General features: G+C 36.4%; 1 protein-coding gene across 2 annotated transcripts in view; it reads left to right on the top strand.

The window, feature by feature from the left end:
- Nucleotides 1–19,832, top strand: part of LOC121856826 (eukaryotic translation initiation factor 4H-like) — a 51,796-nt gene that overhangs the window by 19,190 nt on the left and 12,774 nt on the right. For both annotated transcript variants that reach the window (XM_042352556.1, XM_042352557.1), the window contains exons 3-6: nucleotides 7,120–7,270; nucleotides 8,014–8,133; nucleotides 14,661–14,924; nucleotides 18,228–18,407. In XM_042352556.1, the coding sequence (XP_042208490.1) occupies nucleotides 7,120–7,270; nucleotides 8,014–8,133; nucleotides 14,661–14,924; nucleotides 18,228–18,373 (681 nt within the window). In that variant the 3' untranslated portion in view covers nucleotides 18,374–18,407. The remainder of the gene's footprint in view (nucleotides 1–7,119; nucleotides 7,271–8,013; nucleotides 8,134–14,660; nucleotides 14,925–18,227; nucleotides 18,408–19,832) is intronic.

Below are 19,832 nucleotides of genomic sequence, written 5' to 3'. Positions count from 1 at the left end.
ATTGGAATTAATCCCATATGTTCTGTTGTTCACTTAACGCGGTTTTCACTTAACGCGGTACCCTGTGGGTTCAATTGACCGCGTTAAGCGGGGTACTACTGTATATATCACTGAATTTGAGTAATGGCATGTACAAGCTGGACAATTTTGTAATTAAGAAGATTTGTAACCAGGTGAGAAGGCCGGGTTACCTGACCATCTGACCTGACCACCAACCGTTGTGTGCTATTTAAAGATTAGTAGGGTCATTACCTAATGCCTGACCATTGTGGACCTGGTCTCACCCTCTGTATATATACACACACCTTGGTTTGTATTTCTCTCTCTAGTCTGTACTCACCCCTGAAGATGTGAATTACACGAAAGCGCTTGGGAACTTCGTGTTTTCTTCTTTCTTTGTGAAACCGCGTTAGGCGGGGTAATACTGTGTGTGTATATATATATATATATATATATATATATATATATATATATATATATATATATATATATATATATATATATATATATATATATATATATATATATATATATATATATATATATATATATATATATATATATATATATATATATATACACACACACAATACCGCTAACGCTGTTTTCTAACGCTTTTTATCATATACGCGGTGCCTCGCCAGAGCTGAACTTTCACTTAACACGGATTTTTTCCACATATACGCCGTGAGTGTCCGGCTCCAGACGCTATTTTTAGATTTGCCCCACCCGCCACCCTGCCATACTGCCTGTTTTAGCTCATAAAATTCATACAAATTACCCGGCCAGAATATAATTTACATTGCTGGAATTCTTATAATTTGGTGATCATTTTGAATATAAACATCATATATTTTGCATAAGACATACAAATTTTAGATGAAAAATGTTTCTCAGAGTAACTATGTTATCTTTTGTGCAAAATATATGACATTTATATTCAAAATATTCCTGGTCTTACAAGGAGTCCAGCAATGTCAATTATATTATCCTAACTTTAGTTTGAGGTATTATTTATTAAAATTTAGTGGTTATCCCACACATCTCCTTGGGACGGTTGGTGGGGGGTGGGGGGGAGGGAGGGACCGACCGACCATCTGTTACCCCGTGAAGAATTATTTTTTTTTTTTATTAACTGAAGATATTTGTTTTAGCTCATAAAATTCATACAAATTACCCGGTCTGAATATAATTTACATTGCTGGAATAATTATAATTTGATGATCGTTTTGAATATAAACATCATATATTTTGCATTAGACATACAAATTTTAGATAAAAATTTTTCTCAAATTAACTGTTATCTTTTGTGCAAAATATATGACATTTATATTCAAAATATTCCTGGTCTTACAAGGAATCCAGCAATGTCAATTATATTATCCTAACTTTAATCTGAGGTATTATTTAATACTAAATGTTAAAAACCCTGGAAGGGAGGATTGGTGGGGGGTGGGGGGGAGGGTTGGGACTGACCGCGCGGTTGGAAGAGGGGGGGAGGCAAGGTGGGGTACTTTGATTGACAGATAGTGTCGTGAAGATTATTTTTTTTTTTATTAACTGAAGATATTTGTTTTAGCTCATAAAATTCATACAAATTACCCGGTCAGAATATAATTTACATTGCTGGAATTCTTATAATTTGGTGATCATTTTGAATATAAACATCATATATTTTGCATTAAACATACAAATTTTAGATAAAAATTTTTCTCTAGGTAACTATATTATCTTTTGTGCAAAACATATGACATTTATATTCAAAATATTCCTGGTCTTACAAGGAATCTAGCAATGTCAATTGTATTATCCTAACTTCAGTTTGAGGTATTATTTATTAAAATTTAGTGGTTTTCCCCCAAAAATTTCTCTGAGAGGGAAGAGCCGGCAGTGTAGTGTGAGAGGGGGAGGGAGTTGAGTCCATTATTTGAATGGACATTAACTGGCGACTATATTTCTATTTCTCTTAAGTATTAATTGTGTGCATATACCATATAAAAATTAAGATATTTTTACTACAACATAGGTATGCCTTTAAAAGTAGATTTGAAATTAAGACTGATTTCTAATGAATTAATCATATGTTCTGTTGTTCCTTAGCATGGGACCCTCTGGAAGTTCAATTGACCCGCGTTAGTAGAGATTCTTTAATATATATATATATATATATATATATATATATATATATATATATATATATATATATATATATATATATATATATATATATATATATATATATATATCTTGATAAAATCACACGGGAAAGTGGAAACAACGGAGTACCTTAGCTTTCGTTACTTAGTGATGAAAGCACGTATTGTGAGCTTACGAAAGATCCCCTGGAAAATATTAATAAGTTATCTAATTCCAAAATGAAAAAGAACCCCGATGTCATTAAACAGCTCTCTCAAATCAATCCCACTTTACCTTATATGTATGGATTGATCAAAACACACAAGCTTAATAATCCATTACGTCCTATCGTGAGTTCTGTGGGTTCTGTTACTTACAAATTATCCAAGTGGCTGGTAAAGATGATATCCCCTCTTACAGGCCAAATATCTAATTCACATATACACAATAGCAGTGATTTAATTGATAAACTCAAGAAACACAACGAACCTTGCGAATTAATAAGTTTTGATGTAAATTCACTGTTCACTAGAGTACCTGTGAAAGACTTACTTTCATTTCTTAAAGATAAATTACAACTACTAGATTTGACTATTGAACATGATACTTTCTTGAAATTGATAGAGTTATGGGTAACTGACAATGTGTTTAGAGTAAATGGGAAGTTCTACTAGCAAATATTTGGCATGAGCATGGATAATTGTCTTTCTGCTCCTCTAGCCTGTATTTATATGGAGTTTTTTGAGTCTAGATTACTACCCAATATAGTGGACTTTATTCCTCCATGGTATAGATATGTAGATGATGTTCTTTGTCTTTGGCCTAAAAACAGTGACCCTTTGGAATTTTTAATAATATTGTCCCTAGTATCACATTCAAAATTGAAAGAGAAATAAATGAATCCCTTCCATTCCTTGATATGCTTATCATGAGAAATGGCCAAAACTATAAATTTAAGGTATATAGAAAGCTCACACAGGTAGACAGTTTCATTCACTTTTTATCCAATCACCTTGAGTCTACCAAAATGTCAGTTTTTTCTGCTATGTTCCTAAGATGTCTGCGTATTTGTGACTCTGAATTTATTGACGATGAATTGAAACACATTCGTTCTATTGCACAGAAACTTGGGTACCCTTCTGTGTTTGTTGATCAATGTTTTAAAAGGGCTAAAAAATCCTTTCATTCCTCTCAAACCAGACAAGTTCCTACACTTAAGAATATTTTGACTCTGCCCTATCGTATTGAATTTGTCCCGTTAGTTCGGTCCCTCAAGCTTCTAAATATTAATGTTGTTTTCAAGTATGACAACCATTACCAATATGTTAATAAAGAATAGCCCAAGTTTGAATGTAAATGGAAGTGTTTATTGTATTCCATGTAGCAAATGTAATTGTAATTATGTAGGTCAGACAGGAAAAACACTGCAGCTCAGAATCAAACAACATAAGTATAATATCAGAACTGCATATGAAAGCAGTGCCTTGTTCGTTCATGTTAGGAATAATAATCACCCCATTGCTTGGGAAAAAAGCTTAGAAATATTCAAATCATCTTGTGTCACAGAAAGACTTCTGGTTGAAGCTAGTTTGATTAAGGAATTAAAATCAATAAACCTTAGTACTGGTCAGTTCAAAACTGATAATATGTTACATAAATTTATTTGTCAGTGGCCCAAGGTTAAAAATGCTTTGAAAACCTTTGATCTTGATGTATGATAGTTATTTTGTGGGTCCCTTTTTTCTGACCTGACCTGTCTAGTCACGTCACCACCCTTCTCTTAAGCTCCTCTACGTGTATGTTGGTGTGGGGATTAGTGGATGTCATCATTATGACCTGACCTCATGTTTTTAGGTCACCTTGCATATTTAAGCCTCTCTCTGTCCATGTAATCCAGTTGCCTCTGAAGATGTCTTGAATAAAGACGAAAGCTAAGGTACTCCGTTGTTTCCATTTTCCCGTGTGATTTTATCAAGATTTATCTTATCCACGTTTTCATTGTGGATTTACATGAAATATATATATATATATATATATATATATATATATATATATATATATATATATATATATATATATATATATATATATATATATATATATATATATATATATATATATATATATATATATATATATATATATATATATATATATATATATATATATATATATATATATATATATATATATATATATATATATATATATATATATATATATATATATATATATATATATATATATATATAGGTTGTTTCATTGTAGTTCCTCATATGCCAAGATTAACATTGGCATTATTCTGGTGGGTGTGTCTCATAGGTAAGATAAATGCTGTAACTGAAAGATAAACCAATGTATCCACAGACTGCTTCACTCATCTTCTGTTAAATGCTAAGAAACATTAACATATTATACTTATAAAAAAATTATGATTGATTTGTGTCATAAATGGGAAAAAGACTATGATTGTAAACTGAAAATATCGTAAGGTAGACGTGACTATAAACTGCTTCACTGTCCGTGCTAATACAATAGTAATATTGCTTTTGGATTAGGTAGGATATAAATTTTGGTTAGTAGGCCTACATAAAAATACCTAAATCGTAATGTGGCCCATGACTGAGGAAAGGTTGCCCATGCTTGATGTACAAGATATTGTTTCATACATGCTTGGAAAAAATCAGTTAAATGTACAGTTTGCATGATAAAAAATTTTGATATTGAAATACATAGTTTTGTCCCCAGGCCCTGAAGTGGGTCATTGACCTGTGCCCTGGTAGGCTAATCCTGTAAAAAAAAATAAAAAAATGCAATTTAATGCAAAATAAAACACTAGGCCCAAAAAATTCACTAAGCAAAGCCAAAATGTTTATTTACTGAACACAAACAAGAATTGTACAGGGTTCTGGTACACCATGGAAAAATAAAGAGACCTGTACAAAAATGAAGAAAATTGCACACAAAAGGGGGAGGGGAAAAAATTGTGCAATACGAGGTCTGTCCAAAAAGAAACCAAACTTTTTAAAAAAAAAATTTTTTTGCTTTACTTGCAACTTAATCAGACTTGTCTCCTTCAAAGTACTCCCCTCCACTGTTGATACACCGCTCCCAACTTTTTTTCCAGTTCTGGAACGCGTTTTGAGGGATGGTGCGCAGGTCTCGTAGCGAATTTTCTTCTATCTCTTCTATCGTCTGAAATCAGCGACCATTCATGGTGGATTTCAACTTTAGGAACAATAAAAATTCCGCAGGGGCCAAATCCGGAGAGTAGGGCGGCTATGGGATGATAGTCGTCTCGTGCTTCGCCAATAAGTCATGGATAAGGAGCGACGCGTGAGCAGGTGCATTGTCATGGTGCAGCATCTAGGTCTTGTTTGTCCACGCCTCAGGCCTCTTCCTTTGCACTGCCTCACTCAAACGCTTCACGACCTCCAAGTAAAGCTCTTTATGGACTGTTTGACCACGTAGAACAAACTCATGATGAACGACGCCCTTCCAATCAAAGAAGACGATCAACATCACCTCCACATATGAGCGACTGACGTCCAGATTTGGGGTCGTCTTCTGTGGATGTTCTTCCCCTTTTGAAACGCTGGTACTGTACCACACGTGACATTGCATATGGCTCAAACATCCTCCCCATAAGCCTGTTGCAACATTTGAAAAGTCTCCTTAAAAGTTTTCCCAATTTGAAACAGAATTTCATGCAAACACGTTGCTCTTCAAGATCCATCATTGTTCAACTTTTAACAAATAGCCAGTGCACTAAACACACGTTCACTCGAGCGCATGTAGCTCGATGACTAATTGATGTGACGTGATGCGGCTGGTGTTAGACTAAAGGTCAAGGTCACTGCTACACAGCGCTCCCATCGCGAGCATGCTGCGCCGGATCGTTAGCGAGCTATTTAAAAAGTTCGGTTTCTTTTTGGACAGATCTCGTACATCACAGCCATACTTCCTCTCACCAACCCAGCAAGCCACATACAGTACTGTAATTGGCAATACAGTTAAACTGAATGATGGATATGCACATAAACCAGAAACATGAGGAAAAGCACTGTGTGTGATAAAGAAGTATTTATCTGTACTGACTTGAGACTTGCCAAAAATAAGGTTGTGACTTGCCATTAAACATGAGACTTTCCCTCTCGGTGACTCGTGACTTTGTAAGACTCGTCGAAAATGGCTTGAAGATACAAAATTTATTCTGTGAACATATGATGATTGAATCCCAATTTAGTGATCAGAATTTGATAAATTTCAGAGTTTTAAGTAATTTTAAAATATGAGTGATTTGTAAGTACAGGGGGCCCCCCAAATTTGCAGGAGTTAGGTTCTCAAAATGGCCGAGAATAACATTTGCCCTGAGGAAAATTATTTCTTATACCTGTATAGTATTGTATGCCTACAAATAAATAATAATGGGAAAATACTCTCACAAATAATGAGAAAAAATTATTAAAAATGTGAGTCTACCCTCAAGTCCATGCTTTATTTATTAAAGCATGGACTTCAGGGTAGACTCACATTTTTAATATATTTGTTTCTGATTGTATATATGTATTGTATATACTGTATGTGCATGTGTGTAGACACACACATATCTACAATACAATACAAGAATGAATGGCTCCCCGTCCCAGCCTCAAAAATGCCGGTAACTTTAAAACTACTCACAGACATTCTTGGGCACATCCAGAGTGTCATCCGCAAATAATAGAGAACAGTGAAATAAAAATACACAAATTTTGGGGACCCCCTGTAGGTGCTTTTGGGCCAGATTTGAAAACCAGGAAAAATTGTGGCCATTTGCCTATCATAAGAAAAACACTTTTACACTGCAGTTAATCTTACTTTTCCATGTCCCTTATATTCTTGCTTACTTTATTACTGTATTTTGTTTGACCTTATATACTGTATAAATAAAATTATTTCATAGGGCTTGTATTCTAATATATAATTATACTTTTTTGTCAGGTGCGGTCCGTAAGATTGGTATTCGACAATGAATCTGGAAAATTTAAAGGATTTTGCTATGTGGAATTTGAAGATGTTCAAAGTTTGGAAGATTCGCTTTCATTTGATGGAGCATTTTATAATAATAAAAACATCAGAGTGGATATTGCAGGTAAGACAATTGTAGTATGTTATTTTTCAGGTACCGGGAAAACTTTCTCGGAATTATCCCGGAAAATGAGCCCCTCTGAAAATCGTTCCCAAAGCCTGAATTTTCCGGGAAATTCCGGCTTTGAGAACGATTTTCCGAGAAAATTTCAATTCCGGCTTCAGAGAGTTCCAGGTTTCAGGGATTCCGGCTAGCGGAGATATTATTGTAGTGAGGTGGATGTGCAATGTGACACTAAGCCAGAAGGCATTAATTCCTCACTAATGTCATTAGTTACTTCAACAGATTGATTTAATTCCTATTCTGGTAAGCTTTCAGTCATTATGACTAATGAATTTCTCAACCTGTATATTTTGCTTTGTCTCTATACTGTTGCATGTAACTGAAATTTTTTTGTGTGTCAGAAACATGAAGGCCTAGGAAGGACTGTTTGGTGACTGGCGAGCGATATAGGAGGTTAACACTGATTGACTACTAGTTAACTTGGAAATATTAATAAAAAGCATAATTTTGTTGCTTCTGGTTATGTATGGTGATGTTCTTTAATGATATGAGTGATGTAGTGAGATAATTGAAAATTAATTTGAAGTCCTTGTTTGAGAAATTATGGGTAAAAACCACTCTTCCAAACCAACTGTTAATATAGCCATATTTTGCATGTACTACATGTGGATAAAATGTATGTTGCACACTCCTATCACTTGTAAGTTATATTTCCTTCAATACTGTACTGTGTTCTACACTAGAGTCACGCCGAGGTGATCGAGGAGGTGGATTTGATCGAGGCCGTGGCAGGGGACGAGGTGGAGGAAGAGGTGGGGATATGAATGATTTCCGAGGAAGACGAGATGCTTCAGATGACTTTAGTGAGTACCTGTATTCCTCTACAGTACTTTGTGAATTTACACACATGCACTGAACAATATTTTTTCAAAGATTTGTGACATATTCAACTGTGTGTAGGTATGAATATTTTTTAATGTGAAGTTACGCTCAAAAAATTATTTGGGGGGCTTAGCCTCTCTTGGTCCCATTTTTCATTGCTATTTAGGTTGAAGCTATACAGGAGCCAAAGTACATTTGAACGTGAGTATGATTATTCATATTTGTTGTAATATTAACCCCCGGTGGTTCAGCTATACAGTACAGTATACAGTATTGTGTCATGGCCTATGGTCCAATTTTTTATTTCTAAATGCCCCTCCCCCCCCCAATTAGCCACCAGAACATGAAAAAAAAAATACTTCACCTTAAATGTCCCAGCAGGTGACGTCATTGGCCCTATGGTGCCATGTGTATGGTATCCCCCGCCAACCCGCGTCACTCACTTCCCACCTCCTTTACAGCAACTTTACACTAATTTTTTTCATTATTTTTTTTCTTATTCTCTATTTCTTTTATATGTTTACAATATAAAGTTATAAAAATTACTTATGGTGAAGATATGGCAACACTCAGTCACCCTGCCCAGCTGTCACATAGCTCACTCACTATTCTCCACAAAATGCGTCTTTTTTTTTTCTTTTTTTTTCATACTTAGGCTAAACTTAGACATTATTTGAGCTAAAGTAAAATCCCCATAAGTCGAAATAATAGGGGCTCTACCCCTTACGAAGTATGAGGGAACACCTGGGGGAAAACAAACAAAACAACGGTACTTTTCCATTGTCTGCCCCAATCAAAATTTAAACATTTCTAAGTAGAGTACCAGATTTATGGTTATCAGGCATAATGGCTCAAACACTGGGCAATGATGGAAAAAGAAATGGATAAAGCTTGCGCTGTAGGCCATAGATGTGCACTCCACGTGAACTGACCGACACGCATATACTTGTTTACAGTGAGCCGGATGGTTGCATCCAATGGCGCAAATAGTCTGCAGGAGTTAAGTGGTGCACACAATGGCTGTAGAAGCGCAACTGGCTTGTAAACAAAGCTGTTGCTGGGTGGTGTTGCAAGCAGCAAATGGCCATGCTGATTTTCCATCCAGAATTTTCTCAGTTAATCCAGATTTACTCTGGATTAACTGAGCCCCCTCCCGAAACTCGTTTTATCCGTATTATTGCTTAAATCTGGACTGGATCTCCTCTCAGTTAGTTCAGATTAACCGGGTTTAACTATCCTGCTTGAAACTGATATTGCCTCGCTACAGCACTAACCTTTCATCAGTACAAACATTCTGGTATGGATAGAAGAGGGTCTTGAATTTCACACTTAGGTTGTCGAACACATATTGGATAATCTTCTTGATGACAGTATTCAGGATCAGGTGTTTGAACACAACAAGACTAACTAGCAATAACTAGTTCAAAGGCAGTCAACTCTGTTTGGGAAGTGATTGTGGTCAAGTGAAATGCTAGCCTCACTTCCTCCTCTACAGTATACTGAAAAAGCCTTAGTCCACTGTGTTCTGTGTCCACACTGATCCTAACAGCCTTCCAGGCCTTTAGGACTCACTCTCAGATAGTGATGGGAAGTAGAGTAAGGGAAAAACCAAGAGTAAAATAGAAAGGTGGGGGCGTGACAGAGCACATTGTATAGTCATATTTCAGTAAACCCATTACCAGTTAATTTTATATCTGGAATGTAACATCTACTCAGTAGTGTTATATTAGGAGTACATGTACAGGTTTCCCTCATTTAACGATCATTTACTTAGTGATATTTTGGTTTTGCGATTTTCGACTCGCTGAGAAAAATTCAGGGGGTAAGTCGGAAAAACTGGGGATACTGTGCTCTACTGTAAGTGCACATCATTACGATACTGTAATGTGGCTTGGAAATAAAGAAAATACAGTACTGTATGTACTCTACTGTATACAGTACATATTTTATAGTTTTATAATGTACAGTACCGGTATACAGTACTATAACACTATAAATAAGAAAAATAAAGAACATCGGTGTGTGGGAAGTGAATGTCTGTAATGATATAGTGAATTGTAACTGGCCAGCTGCACCCTCCCTATGTGACATCATGGCATACAGACAGTAGCCCCACACATCTTTCGAGTCAGCTTGGTGACTGCCCGGATGGACTGTGTCGCATATACTTGTAAATGTGAGGAATAAATAAAAATAATAATAACAATAATAAATAAAAGATACTGCATTGCCAGTTGGCAATCATTTCACAAAACATGAGACGGCACAGCTGAGCTGAAAGCTCCCCCAAGCCACTCCTCACTCTGCTTCCCCTTCCCCGCTCTGTCAGCTAGCTGCCAACCAAGAAAGAACTGTTTATTCCCATTATGTTGATGACCTTATGGTGACATCTATTTTGTTTTCGTGTTGCACATTCTACGTGAACGATTGTGTGTGCATGTTGTAAAATAAAAGAAAATGGAGAATCACGTGTATATATATATATATATACACAGTCATGCGCCGGTTAACGTCCGACCGAACAACGTCCGATCGCATATACGTCCGTGCCGCCCCCCAAAAACCAAACACGTGACACCTGCTGGACCACCACTCCATGGCCCCCTGACGGAGACACGATGATCCTCCCCATACTCGTCAGATATTATGTGTTAAAGGAATATGCTTCCTTACTTAGGCTTTTCTAATTATTTGCCTACAGGTGAAATGTTAACCTACATCTATTAAGGATAAAATCTTTCACCTACAAATTGACAATAACACAATTGCTGTAATCAGATATATCTGGTTGCCTCAACAATTACAAGTTGCAATTGGAGTTGCAATTTCAAAATCTGTGGCATTACTAAAAATAGTAAAGTTTCTGGTGCACTCTTAAGATTAAGAGAGAAAACGGAGGACTCATGCGTCCTGATGTGAGAGAAAACGGACTCGTATGACGGGGGACCAAATAAAAAAAAGCATAGCTACATGTTTTGTGGACTACAGTATTAAGTGTACCCTTTTCATCACTTTGTAATAAACCTGGCCATGCCTATGTGTGTTTATGATATTTACCATAACATTATATATATATATATATTTAGTGGGTATAAATGGTCGTAAAATGGGAAACTTGGGGTTGGGTCTTGGGTGCCTGGAACCAATTAGAATAAATCCCATAGGTTCTGTACTTCGTTATCGGCGGGGTCCCAATTAGGCGCGATAACCAAGGGATGACTGTATATACTTGTGACACTGGCCAGTTGCTTCTGGTGTTATGGTACAGGGGTACCAAGTGACAGCACTAGGATCCCGCTTCCTCTATCAAGGAATAAACAATTAAAATTTAAATTGAAAAAAAAAACATTCAAATAAATTACTATCTTACAAGAATCCCTCCAATGTAAGTTATATTCACCCAGACATTCTGTCACCTCACCCCCCCCCCCCACCCTCGTGTTCAAGATAAAAGATTGGTGATTTCTTTATGTTTATTTTATATAATATCTCAGACTAAAGTTAGGATAATATAATTTGCATTGCTGAAATCCTTGCAAGACAGAGATTAATTTGAATATAAGCGTCATATATTTTGCTCAAGATATAAAAAATGTAGTACATTAGTGTACAATACTGTAGTACATTTTATAAAAAGTTTTTCAACTGTATTTTTGGGTAGATTTACATAAATTTCTTCATTTATTTTCATCCATTTACATGCACACACCATACTAAAAGAAACGTAAAATAAATTAGTGCAAAGCTGGAGTGCACATGTACTAATTTGATTACGGTACTAAAATTGTTATGTCTAGTGCGAATTACAACATGTTTATATTCAAATAAATCAGTATCTTACAAGAATCCCAGCTATGTTAATTATATTCTCCTAGGTCATATCACTGGCATTTTAAAATGAGAGAAGCTTAGTAGGACTGTTAAATAAACACACAGAGACCTTCGCCTCAAACTTATCACCTCAACCCCCCCAACCCCCCCAACCCCTCGCTGGGTGGCGGAGCCGTCAGTCCCCCCCCCCCCCAGCCAGGCTTTTAGGCTTACAGTTTTTATCTTATATAATATCTCAGACTAAAGTTAGGAGATTATAATTTGCATTGCTGGAATCCTTGCAAGACAGCCAATAATTTGAATATAAACGTCATATATTTTGCTCAAGAGATAAAAATTGTTGTACATTAGTGTACAGTACTGTAGTACATTTTATAAAAAAGTTTTTCAACTGTATTTTTGGGTAGATTTACATAGATTTCTTAGTGCAAAGCTGGAGTGCACATGTACTAATTTGATTACGGTACTAAAATTGTTTTGTCTAGTGCAAATTATAGCATGTTTATATTCAAATTAATCAGTATGTTACAAGAATCCCAGCTATGTTAATTATATTCACCCAGGTCATTTCACTGGCTTTTTATAAGAGAGAAGCTTAGTCACCTAAGAACTGATAAATATACACGCGTTAGACCTGGGCCTGTGCCAACTGTCAAACGTACTACCTCCCCTCCCCCCACGCCCCCTCGCTTGCTCCCACCCTCTCTCTCCCCATCTGCCGGCGTTGCTGGAATCCTTGTAAAACAGTGAATAATTTTAATATAAACGTCATGTATTTTGCACAAGAGATAAAAATTAATCACCTGTATCACATTACAGTAGTGATTTAAGAGTAAAAGTGTATATGTATGTATATAGTATTCCACATACACTAAGTATAAATAATAAATAAAAAGTTTATATGATGATCGGACAACGTCCATATGGTTAACGTCACGTTTCCAAGAACGTATCTAGGACGTTAACCGGCGCATGACTGTATATATACACACAGTCGCCCTAACATACACTGGGGTTAGGTAACAGATACCCGTGAATGTTAAAAAACTGCTTTTCCTCCCCAAAAAAAAACCCTGGCCCCCCCATGTCCTTATTTACCGTATATACCTGTGTGTAGTTCGAGTTTTTAAGACCAAATTATTTGGTAAAAAATTGGGGGTCAACCTCTAAACGGCTAATAGTTTCGTTAGGTTGAAAAATATTTACCAGTAACTACCAGTAAACAATGGAAACGACGCACCACCAGCTGTGAGTGTCGGTACAGTTGCCAGGGCAGATCTCTTGCGTCATCATAGGAAGCCCAAAGTAGCCAAATGCATGGTATGGTATGCACAGGACGATGTAAAACGTAAAGTATTAATTTTTTAAAGTTTATTTATATATACTGTACATAAATTTTTGTTCATTACATTTGTAACATCAATCATTGTTAATTAAATTTGAAACAAAAGAAAACTACGCTACCGTATTCTCATTAAAATATTACATCACAAGTATATTTTACCTTAACTGTGACTGAATGAATATATTCTCAGAAATAAATATGGAAATGTAATATTTTGGCTGAAATGACGTACATGTTACAGTGGAAAGTGGGATAAAATCATGATGAAAACAATGACTTTCGCTTTCTTTTGTTGTTCAAAAGATTTTACCGTACTCGCTTTTCGAATGGTTTTCAGTTAAAAAACTGTTGTACTGTATTACAATAATATTCTATCCTATCATTAGCCTCATAATCACACAACTGAAAACCATTTGAGAAGCGATTACAGTAACATCTTTTGAACGAAAGACAGCGAAAGTCATTGCTTTCGTCACAATTTTATCCCACTTTCCACTGTAATACGTACGTCATTTCAACAAAAATATTACATTTCCATATTCTCAGAAATGAATAGTAGTTTTGCTGATACGTAATGTATTTCAATGTAAATTAGGATAAACTACATGAAAACAAAAGACTTTGCCTAACCTTCTGATGTTCAAGATATGTTACTCGTTTTTTTAATAGTTTTCGGTTAAAATACTGTTGAATTAGTGATATTCTATTCATACTGTGCTTGATATAATACATTCACGGAAACGTATTATTTTTGCAACTACAATGCTGATGTCAACACAGGCGTGGTTACAGCGAGACTGACTGAGTGAGGGAGAGCTATGCGTGTGTGTGTGAGGTTGCGGGAGCGGGCGGTGCCCCGTGTGAGGTGCCGCGCGCGATTTGAATGTACTTCAATTACTTCAATGTACAGAATATTCTTGCGGCGGGGCAATCCGCGTATTTGCAAATCCGTGTATGCTAAACCCGCGTATGTTAAGGGCCGAATATATATGAATCACAAGTTGAACAATAACAGCTCACACTTGAGCCTTACCCGCTCCGAGTGCACTGGGTGGTGAGTCCAAGACTGAGTTATGCAATTACATCCCATCTCTACAAATATTAATCTTTCTTTTCCCTCATTTAGGATATTCCTCATTTTCCCTCGTTTAGCGATCCTTTCCCCAAACGATTGGTTTTCCAGGAATGCATCCCAATTGCTAAGTGAGGGATAATTTGTAACATCCTTTATTAGTGCAGATGACCTCTGTGTCTTCGGACAGTAAATGTACAATAACTTGAATAAGTTTTATTATTTTGCAGTTGTAATAGTTGTTGTATGCCTTAAACCAGGCCGTTACAGAAGGGACGACGACCGAGGTGGACGAGGTGGTCGAGGAGGTTTTGGTGCAGGTGGTGCCGGAGGTGGTAGATATGGTGGTTTTGATGAACCCCGAGGGGGTGATCGAGGAGGATATGGTGCTAGAGGTCGCGGAGGACCACCTGGACCACCTACTGGGGACCGTGGTGGCAGGGGTGACGGAGGTTATATGAGACGAGACCGCAGAGATAGTGATCGCTCTCGTAATTTTGATGACTTCAAGGAATCTGATCCGGGTAAGTTAAGGACAATAACTTTTAATTGTATTTCTCAACCTTTATACTGTCCCCTATGTCTGATCCTATTTTAAAAATAATGTAAATAAGTGATAATGCAGTAAGACAAATTTGGAGATTTGGTATATGGAATGACTTAAGAGGAAGAGGAAATTAGAAACAAGGGAAATTATGGACTTGGGAGTAAATACATGAGTAAAATTGAAAGATAAAGAAATAAAGAAGACACTTTGGAAGTGAAATGGATGCCAGACAGCTAACCAAGGTTGCTAAAGGAGTATTGACATAATGAGAGAATGGTAAGTGAAAGACTGACAAAATTAATGCATAAGTCAGAAAGGGGAAGATCAAGGAAGAATTGGAAGGATAGGGTGATAATGGTACTAGATGGGAGGAGTTTAAGTTCAGGAAACAAAAGTGTGAGTGCATGACGAAGTGTAGTGTTCAGTGGTAATTGGGGAAAAACATACTGGTAGCGCATTGGATGAAACAGTGGGGAACACTATAGCAGAACACATCCTGTACAATAGCTAAAATGAATGAAAAACTGTTGTTCTTGATTCTGGCCACACTGTCCTTAAGTGTGAAAGGATTTGCACACTGACAATGATATGTGTAGTCAGAATCAAAACTATCCCTTCATTTACTAACTTTCATTTTTATTGTTGATTTGCTCTAGAGTTACAATATTAGATGTGTACTACAATTGGTCCTCTTTTTAGAACAAGGCCTCAAATATCTTTCTTGTTTGTTGAGGGGATGACATATCACAACAGAAATGTTAAGAATTATTGAAAGAAGAATATTGTTAATTGTTAAAACTCTAGGGATCATACATGCATAAGTGGCATTTTGATTTAGTGTAAATGAAACTTTTGCCTCGCGATCAGACATGCCATCATGGCTTTTTTTTTTTTTCTTGGTGTCAGATTAAATTACAGTATTTCAAATATTAATGCCACCTTGTCACCCACTCTCTTGCGCAGAGCCAAGTCTTAAGGCTAGATAGCAACCCGTCTACAGTATGTGTGGTGGACCACATGGTATAAGACAACAAATGCCTCAATAAGCAGTGAGTGTGTCAGTCCCAAGCACAATTTAAAAATGGCCACCGTGGTGTTTGCACTGCTATCTCAAAATATTTATCTCGTACAACCTCGATATTTATTCTTATGAAGTGATAAAGTGATGTGCATTGAAATATTTATGATGAAAAAGTGAGATTTTTTATTTTTTTTTATGAGACTTTGGTAAATGGCTACTCACAGTTGCATATACCACATAGAAACCTGTTTTAATACTGTATAGGCTTAGCGAGGAAAAATAATAAGTGATAATGAAATGTAGTGCAGTACTGTAAAGGCATGCGTATGGGTATGGTGAATTATAATGAATATATTGTGCTTATTTGATATGTATTTGTAACGCCATTGTTGTGCATATGTCAATGCCTACCTTGTTTGAGTGGTAAGTGGAAATATTATTGCCAAGATTTCAGTTTTTGTCACAGAAACTTCTAACCGGTCTATTTCTCTTCCTTCTTATACAGTTAACCCTCACTTTACGCGGTTAATTCAACCCACAGCGGCCCGCGTAAAGTGAACAACATAACATATGGGATTAATTGAAATAGAGACCGGGCCGACCCCCAAACTCCACTTTTTCAGACACAATACCTACGTTGTAGTAAAAATAACTTCTTAATTTTATGATGGTATGCACACACAATTAATAATTAAGAGAAATATCAACAATATTAGGTTTTTTAACACTTACATTAGTAGAAAAGATGGCTGGGCACACGGGGATGGGGGGTTGGTTCCGAGGCAGAGGGCAGATTATTGGCCCTCACCTGTATCAATTGTATCACTATCCACCACAGAGGCTTGCAGGGGCTCTTTGTCAAACCCCCCAAAGTCCATATCCTCACTATCATTATCACTACCACTGACTTGGGTCGGCTGTGGTGGGTGGCGGGTGAAGAACTCGGTAATGTTTTGATGACTGGGCGACCTTGTGCGCACCCTGCTCGCGCCGCTCTCCGCGTAAATGGGTACACACACTGCGGAAAGTGAGCATTCCGGTTTCGGCAGGGTACCGTGTAAACGTGGAAACACGTAAAGTGGGACCGTGTAAAGCAAGGGTTGACTGTATGTACAGTAATAATCCGTCATAAAAAAAATATTTTCAAAAGATTTTGACCGCAAGGGAAAAAAAATGTGTAGGAACATTTTGGTAACTGCGAGTGCGCATCTAACCACCACTTATTTTTACTTTTTATTCTGTAACTTCGTTACTTTTTCCATTATCTTTTTTCTTATTGCACAATCATCATCTTCCTGATTTACTCTTTCTTGTCATGTTAATTTTATATCCTGACTGATGCAGCTATGTGAGTATAGTACAGCAGGAAGAGGATTCGACAGTAAACTCCCACTTTTCACTTAAACGCACCTAAGTGGCTTTTATTTTTGTATTTATTTATTTTTATACGTAGGAAGACATTATTTTAATAAATATTTGTCAATACCTTAGCAACGAATAGCATTCGGGGGAAAAAAATATCTTCGTGGTTTCTGGTCATTCTGCGGGCTCCAAACAGAGCGATGACAGGCTCATTAAATAAATTTCAGGTGATCCCTAGTGTTAATGAGTGAAATTTTAAGGGCACTCCAAAGATCATTTTAAAATAGCACCTTTAAGGGCAAATACACTAAGTCCTTGATATAATTGGATATAATTGGGGGATGCCTTCCTGAAAACCCTCGCATAAATCGAAATCGCATACAATATCAAATAGTACTAAGTTAAATGGGAAAAATAGGATGCATTCCATAACGCAAAATGTAAATGTTCCAGACACATTTTCAAGACAAATAAACCATGAGACAAATCATTACAATATTAATTTTAAAATAATAGATAAAACAACTTGGGTAGATGAAATGATGGGGGGGGGTGGTAGAGGTTTTACATATTGAGCGATGGAGTAACATCTGCAGAGTCAACAGGGTTGGAATCCATATCAGGGAGTATGACATCTTGCATAAGGCTGAATTCTGCTTGCATTAATTTAATTCCTGGTAGGAATAGGGTCTTCGTATATGAGTGAATTCGCATATGCTGAACTTGCATATATATATATCTTTGAGATTTACAGTATGGGAATACAGAAAGTTGCAGGCCATATTGACCCTAACCTGTAACCAAGGATGGGAATACTTTTGAGCCAGGACTTCTTTAACTATTCACCATACAGATAATTTTTGTTTTATTGTGTTGTAAATTGTATTCCATTTTCAGGAGAGTTGTCTCAGAGACCAAAACTGAAATTATTGCCCAGGACTAAAAAGGATCCAGTCAACCAGATTGCTGAAACCTCGCAAACCAGCAGTATATTTGGTGGTGCAAAGCCTCGGGAGGAAAAAAATGCTGACTCAAAGGAGTAAACTTAGATATGTTTCTGTATTCCATCTGTAGCAGGTAAGCAGTTGGTCAGTTGTAATGAGTCTGTGGAGACTTCATTTACCTAAAGCTTTGTCCACTTTTTATTTATATCAGTTTTAAAGTATCTGTAAGCTTCATTCACTTGTTGATTTGTGTACTTTATTTGTAGCAGTTAATTAATCAGCTTGTTTTAATGTCTGAAAATTTCATTTCCTGGAAGGATTGTACAACATTATGTTTTGTGGTATGTGAACTGTGAACACTATCCAGATGTTTAAGGACATACAGTAATTTATATCCAATTCTCACATTTTAATCTATTTTAGTTTTTGTTTGCTTGTATTCAGTTTCCCTTAATCACTCCTGGTGGTTCATCTGCAGTGTTGTGTAAACTTTGTGATGTGAGTAACAGTAATTCACAGTCAGGTCAAGGCTGTGACAGGAGCACAGTTGTCTCTTTAGTTGCTAATTAAATGAATTAGTTGGCATTTACTTGTACTGGAGAATGTTAAACTGTTGAAATATATAAAGAATGTGGGTGACTTTTGCAGTTTTAATATGACTACCCCCCAGTTGAAGGAGGGAACATTATAACACTCATCTCTGCCATATAAATTGAATTCCCCATATGATGAAGGGAAAATTTATAGCTTGTCCAAGTAGCAGGGAAATTTTAATAATATTCTAGTTAAATTAGAGGAAGCTGAAGAATGATCTACTTGATTGAATGAAAATTTTCATGAAGCCTTTCTCTTTTAAAAGGAATTAATAAATAAGTAACATGAAAACGAGAACTTCAGAATTAAGACTTGTGTAGTGTGATTACTGTATACCTTAGGGAAATAACAACCACAGAGAGAAGATTCTATTGCAGTTTTTTCCTGTTCAACAAAAAATATTATTCCCAAAGTTTTCCAGAAATTCTTATAAACGTCCACTACATAGTGTTAATTTGTCCTGATATTTGCAGTCACAAAAGCCAAACACTACTTGTGGACAATAGTTATTATTATGGAAAAAACAAAGTCCATGTTAAGATGGAAATCCATGACATGGATTGCTTTTAAAGTTGTAGGGCTATTTAGGTCTGTCAGCAGCTAACTTCTTAATTTTTATTATTAGCTGGTGTTGACCCAAATTATCTACAGTAGGCTCTCACCAATAACGTTTAATAGGTGCCTGAAAAACGCCGTTATTAGCGAAAACGTTATTTGTGTGACATTAAAATACATGTAAAAAGGGTTTATTGGTGCTGCCGCCACAAGAATTTCACCCATTTTTTCCCCTTGAAGCCCTCCTAACACTTTTTGTGAGCTGAAATAAAAAGAATTGCTATTCAATCATCAAAATAAAGAGTGAGTAATATAACACTTAACTTGGGGGAGTTTTTGAGGTGCTTGGTGTAATGATTCTTCCGTATCTGAGGGCCGCTAACACTTGCACTGTCTTTCATTCTACAAG

The sequence above is a fragment of the Homarus americanus genome, unplaced genomic scaffold, assembly GCF_018991925.1.
Source record: "Homarus americanus isolate GMGI-L3 unplaced genomic scaffold, GMGI_Hamer_2.0 scaffold43075, whole genome shotgun sequence".
NCBI classification, from domain to species: Eukaryota; Metazoa; Arthropoda; class Malacostraca; order Decapoda; family Nephropidae; genus Homarus; species Homarus americanus.
Note: the sequence above shows the minus strand (reverse complement) of the source record. Positions and strands in the feature narration are given on the sequence as shown.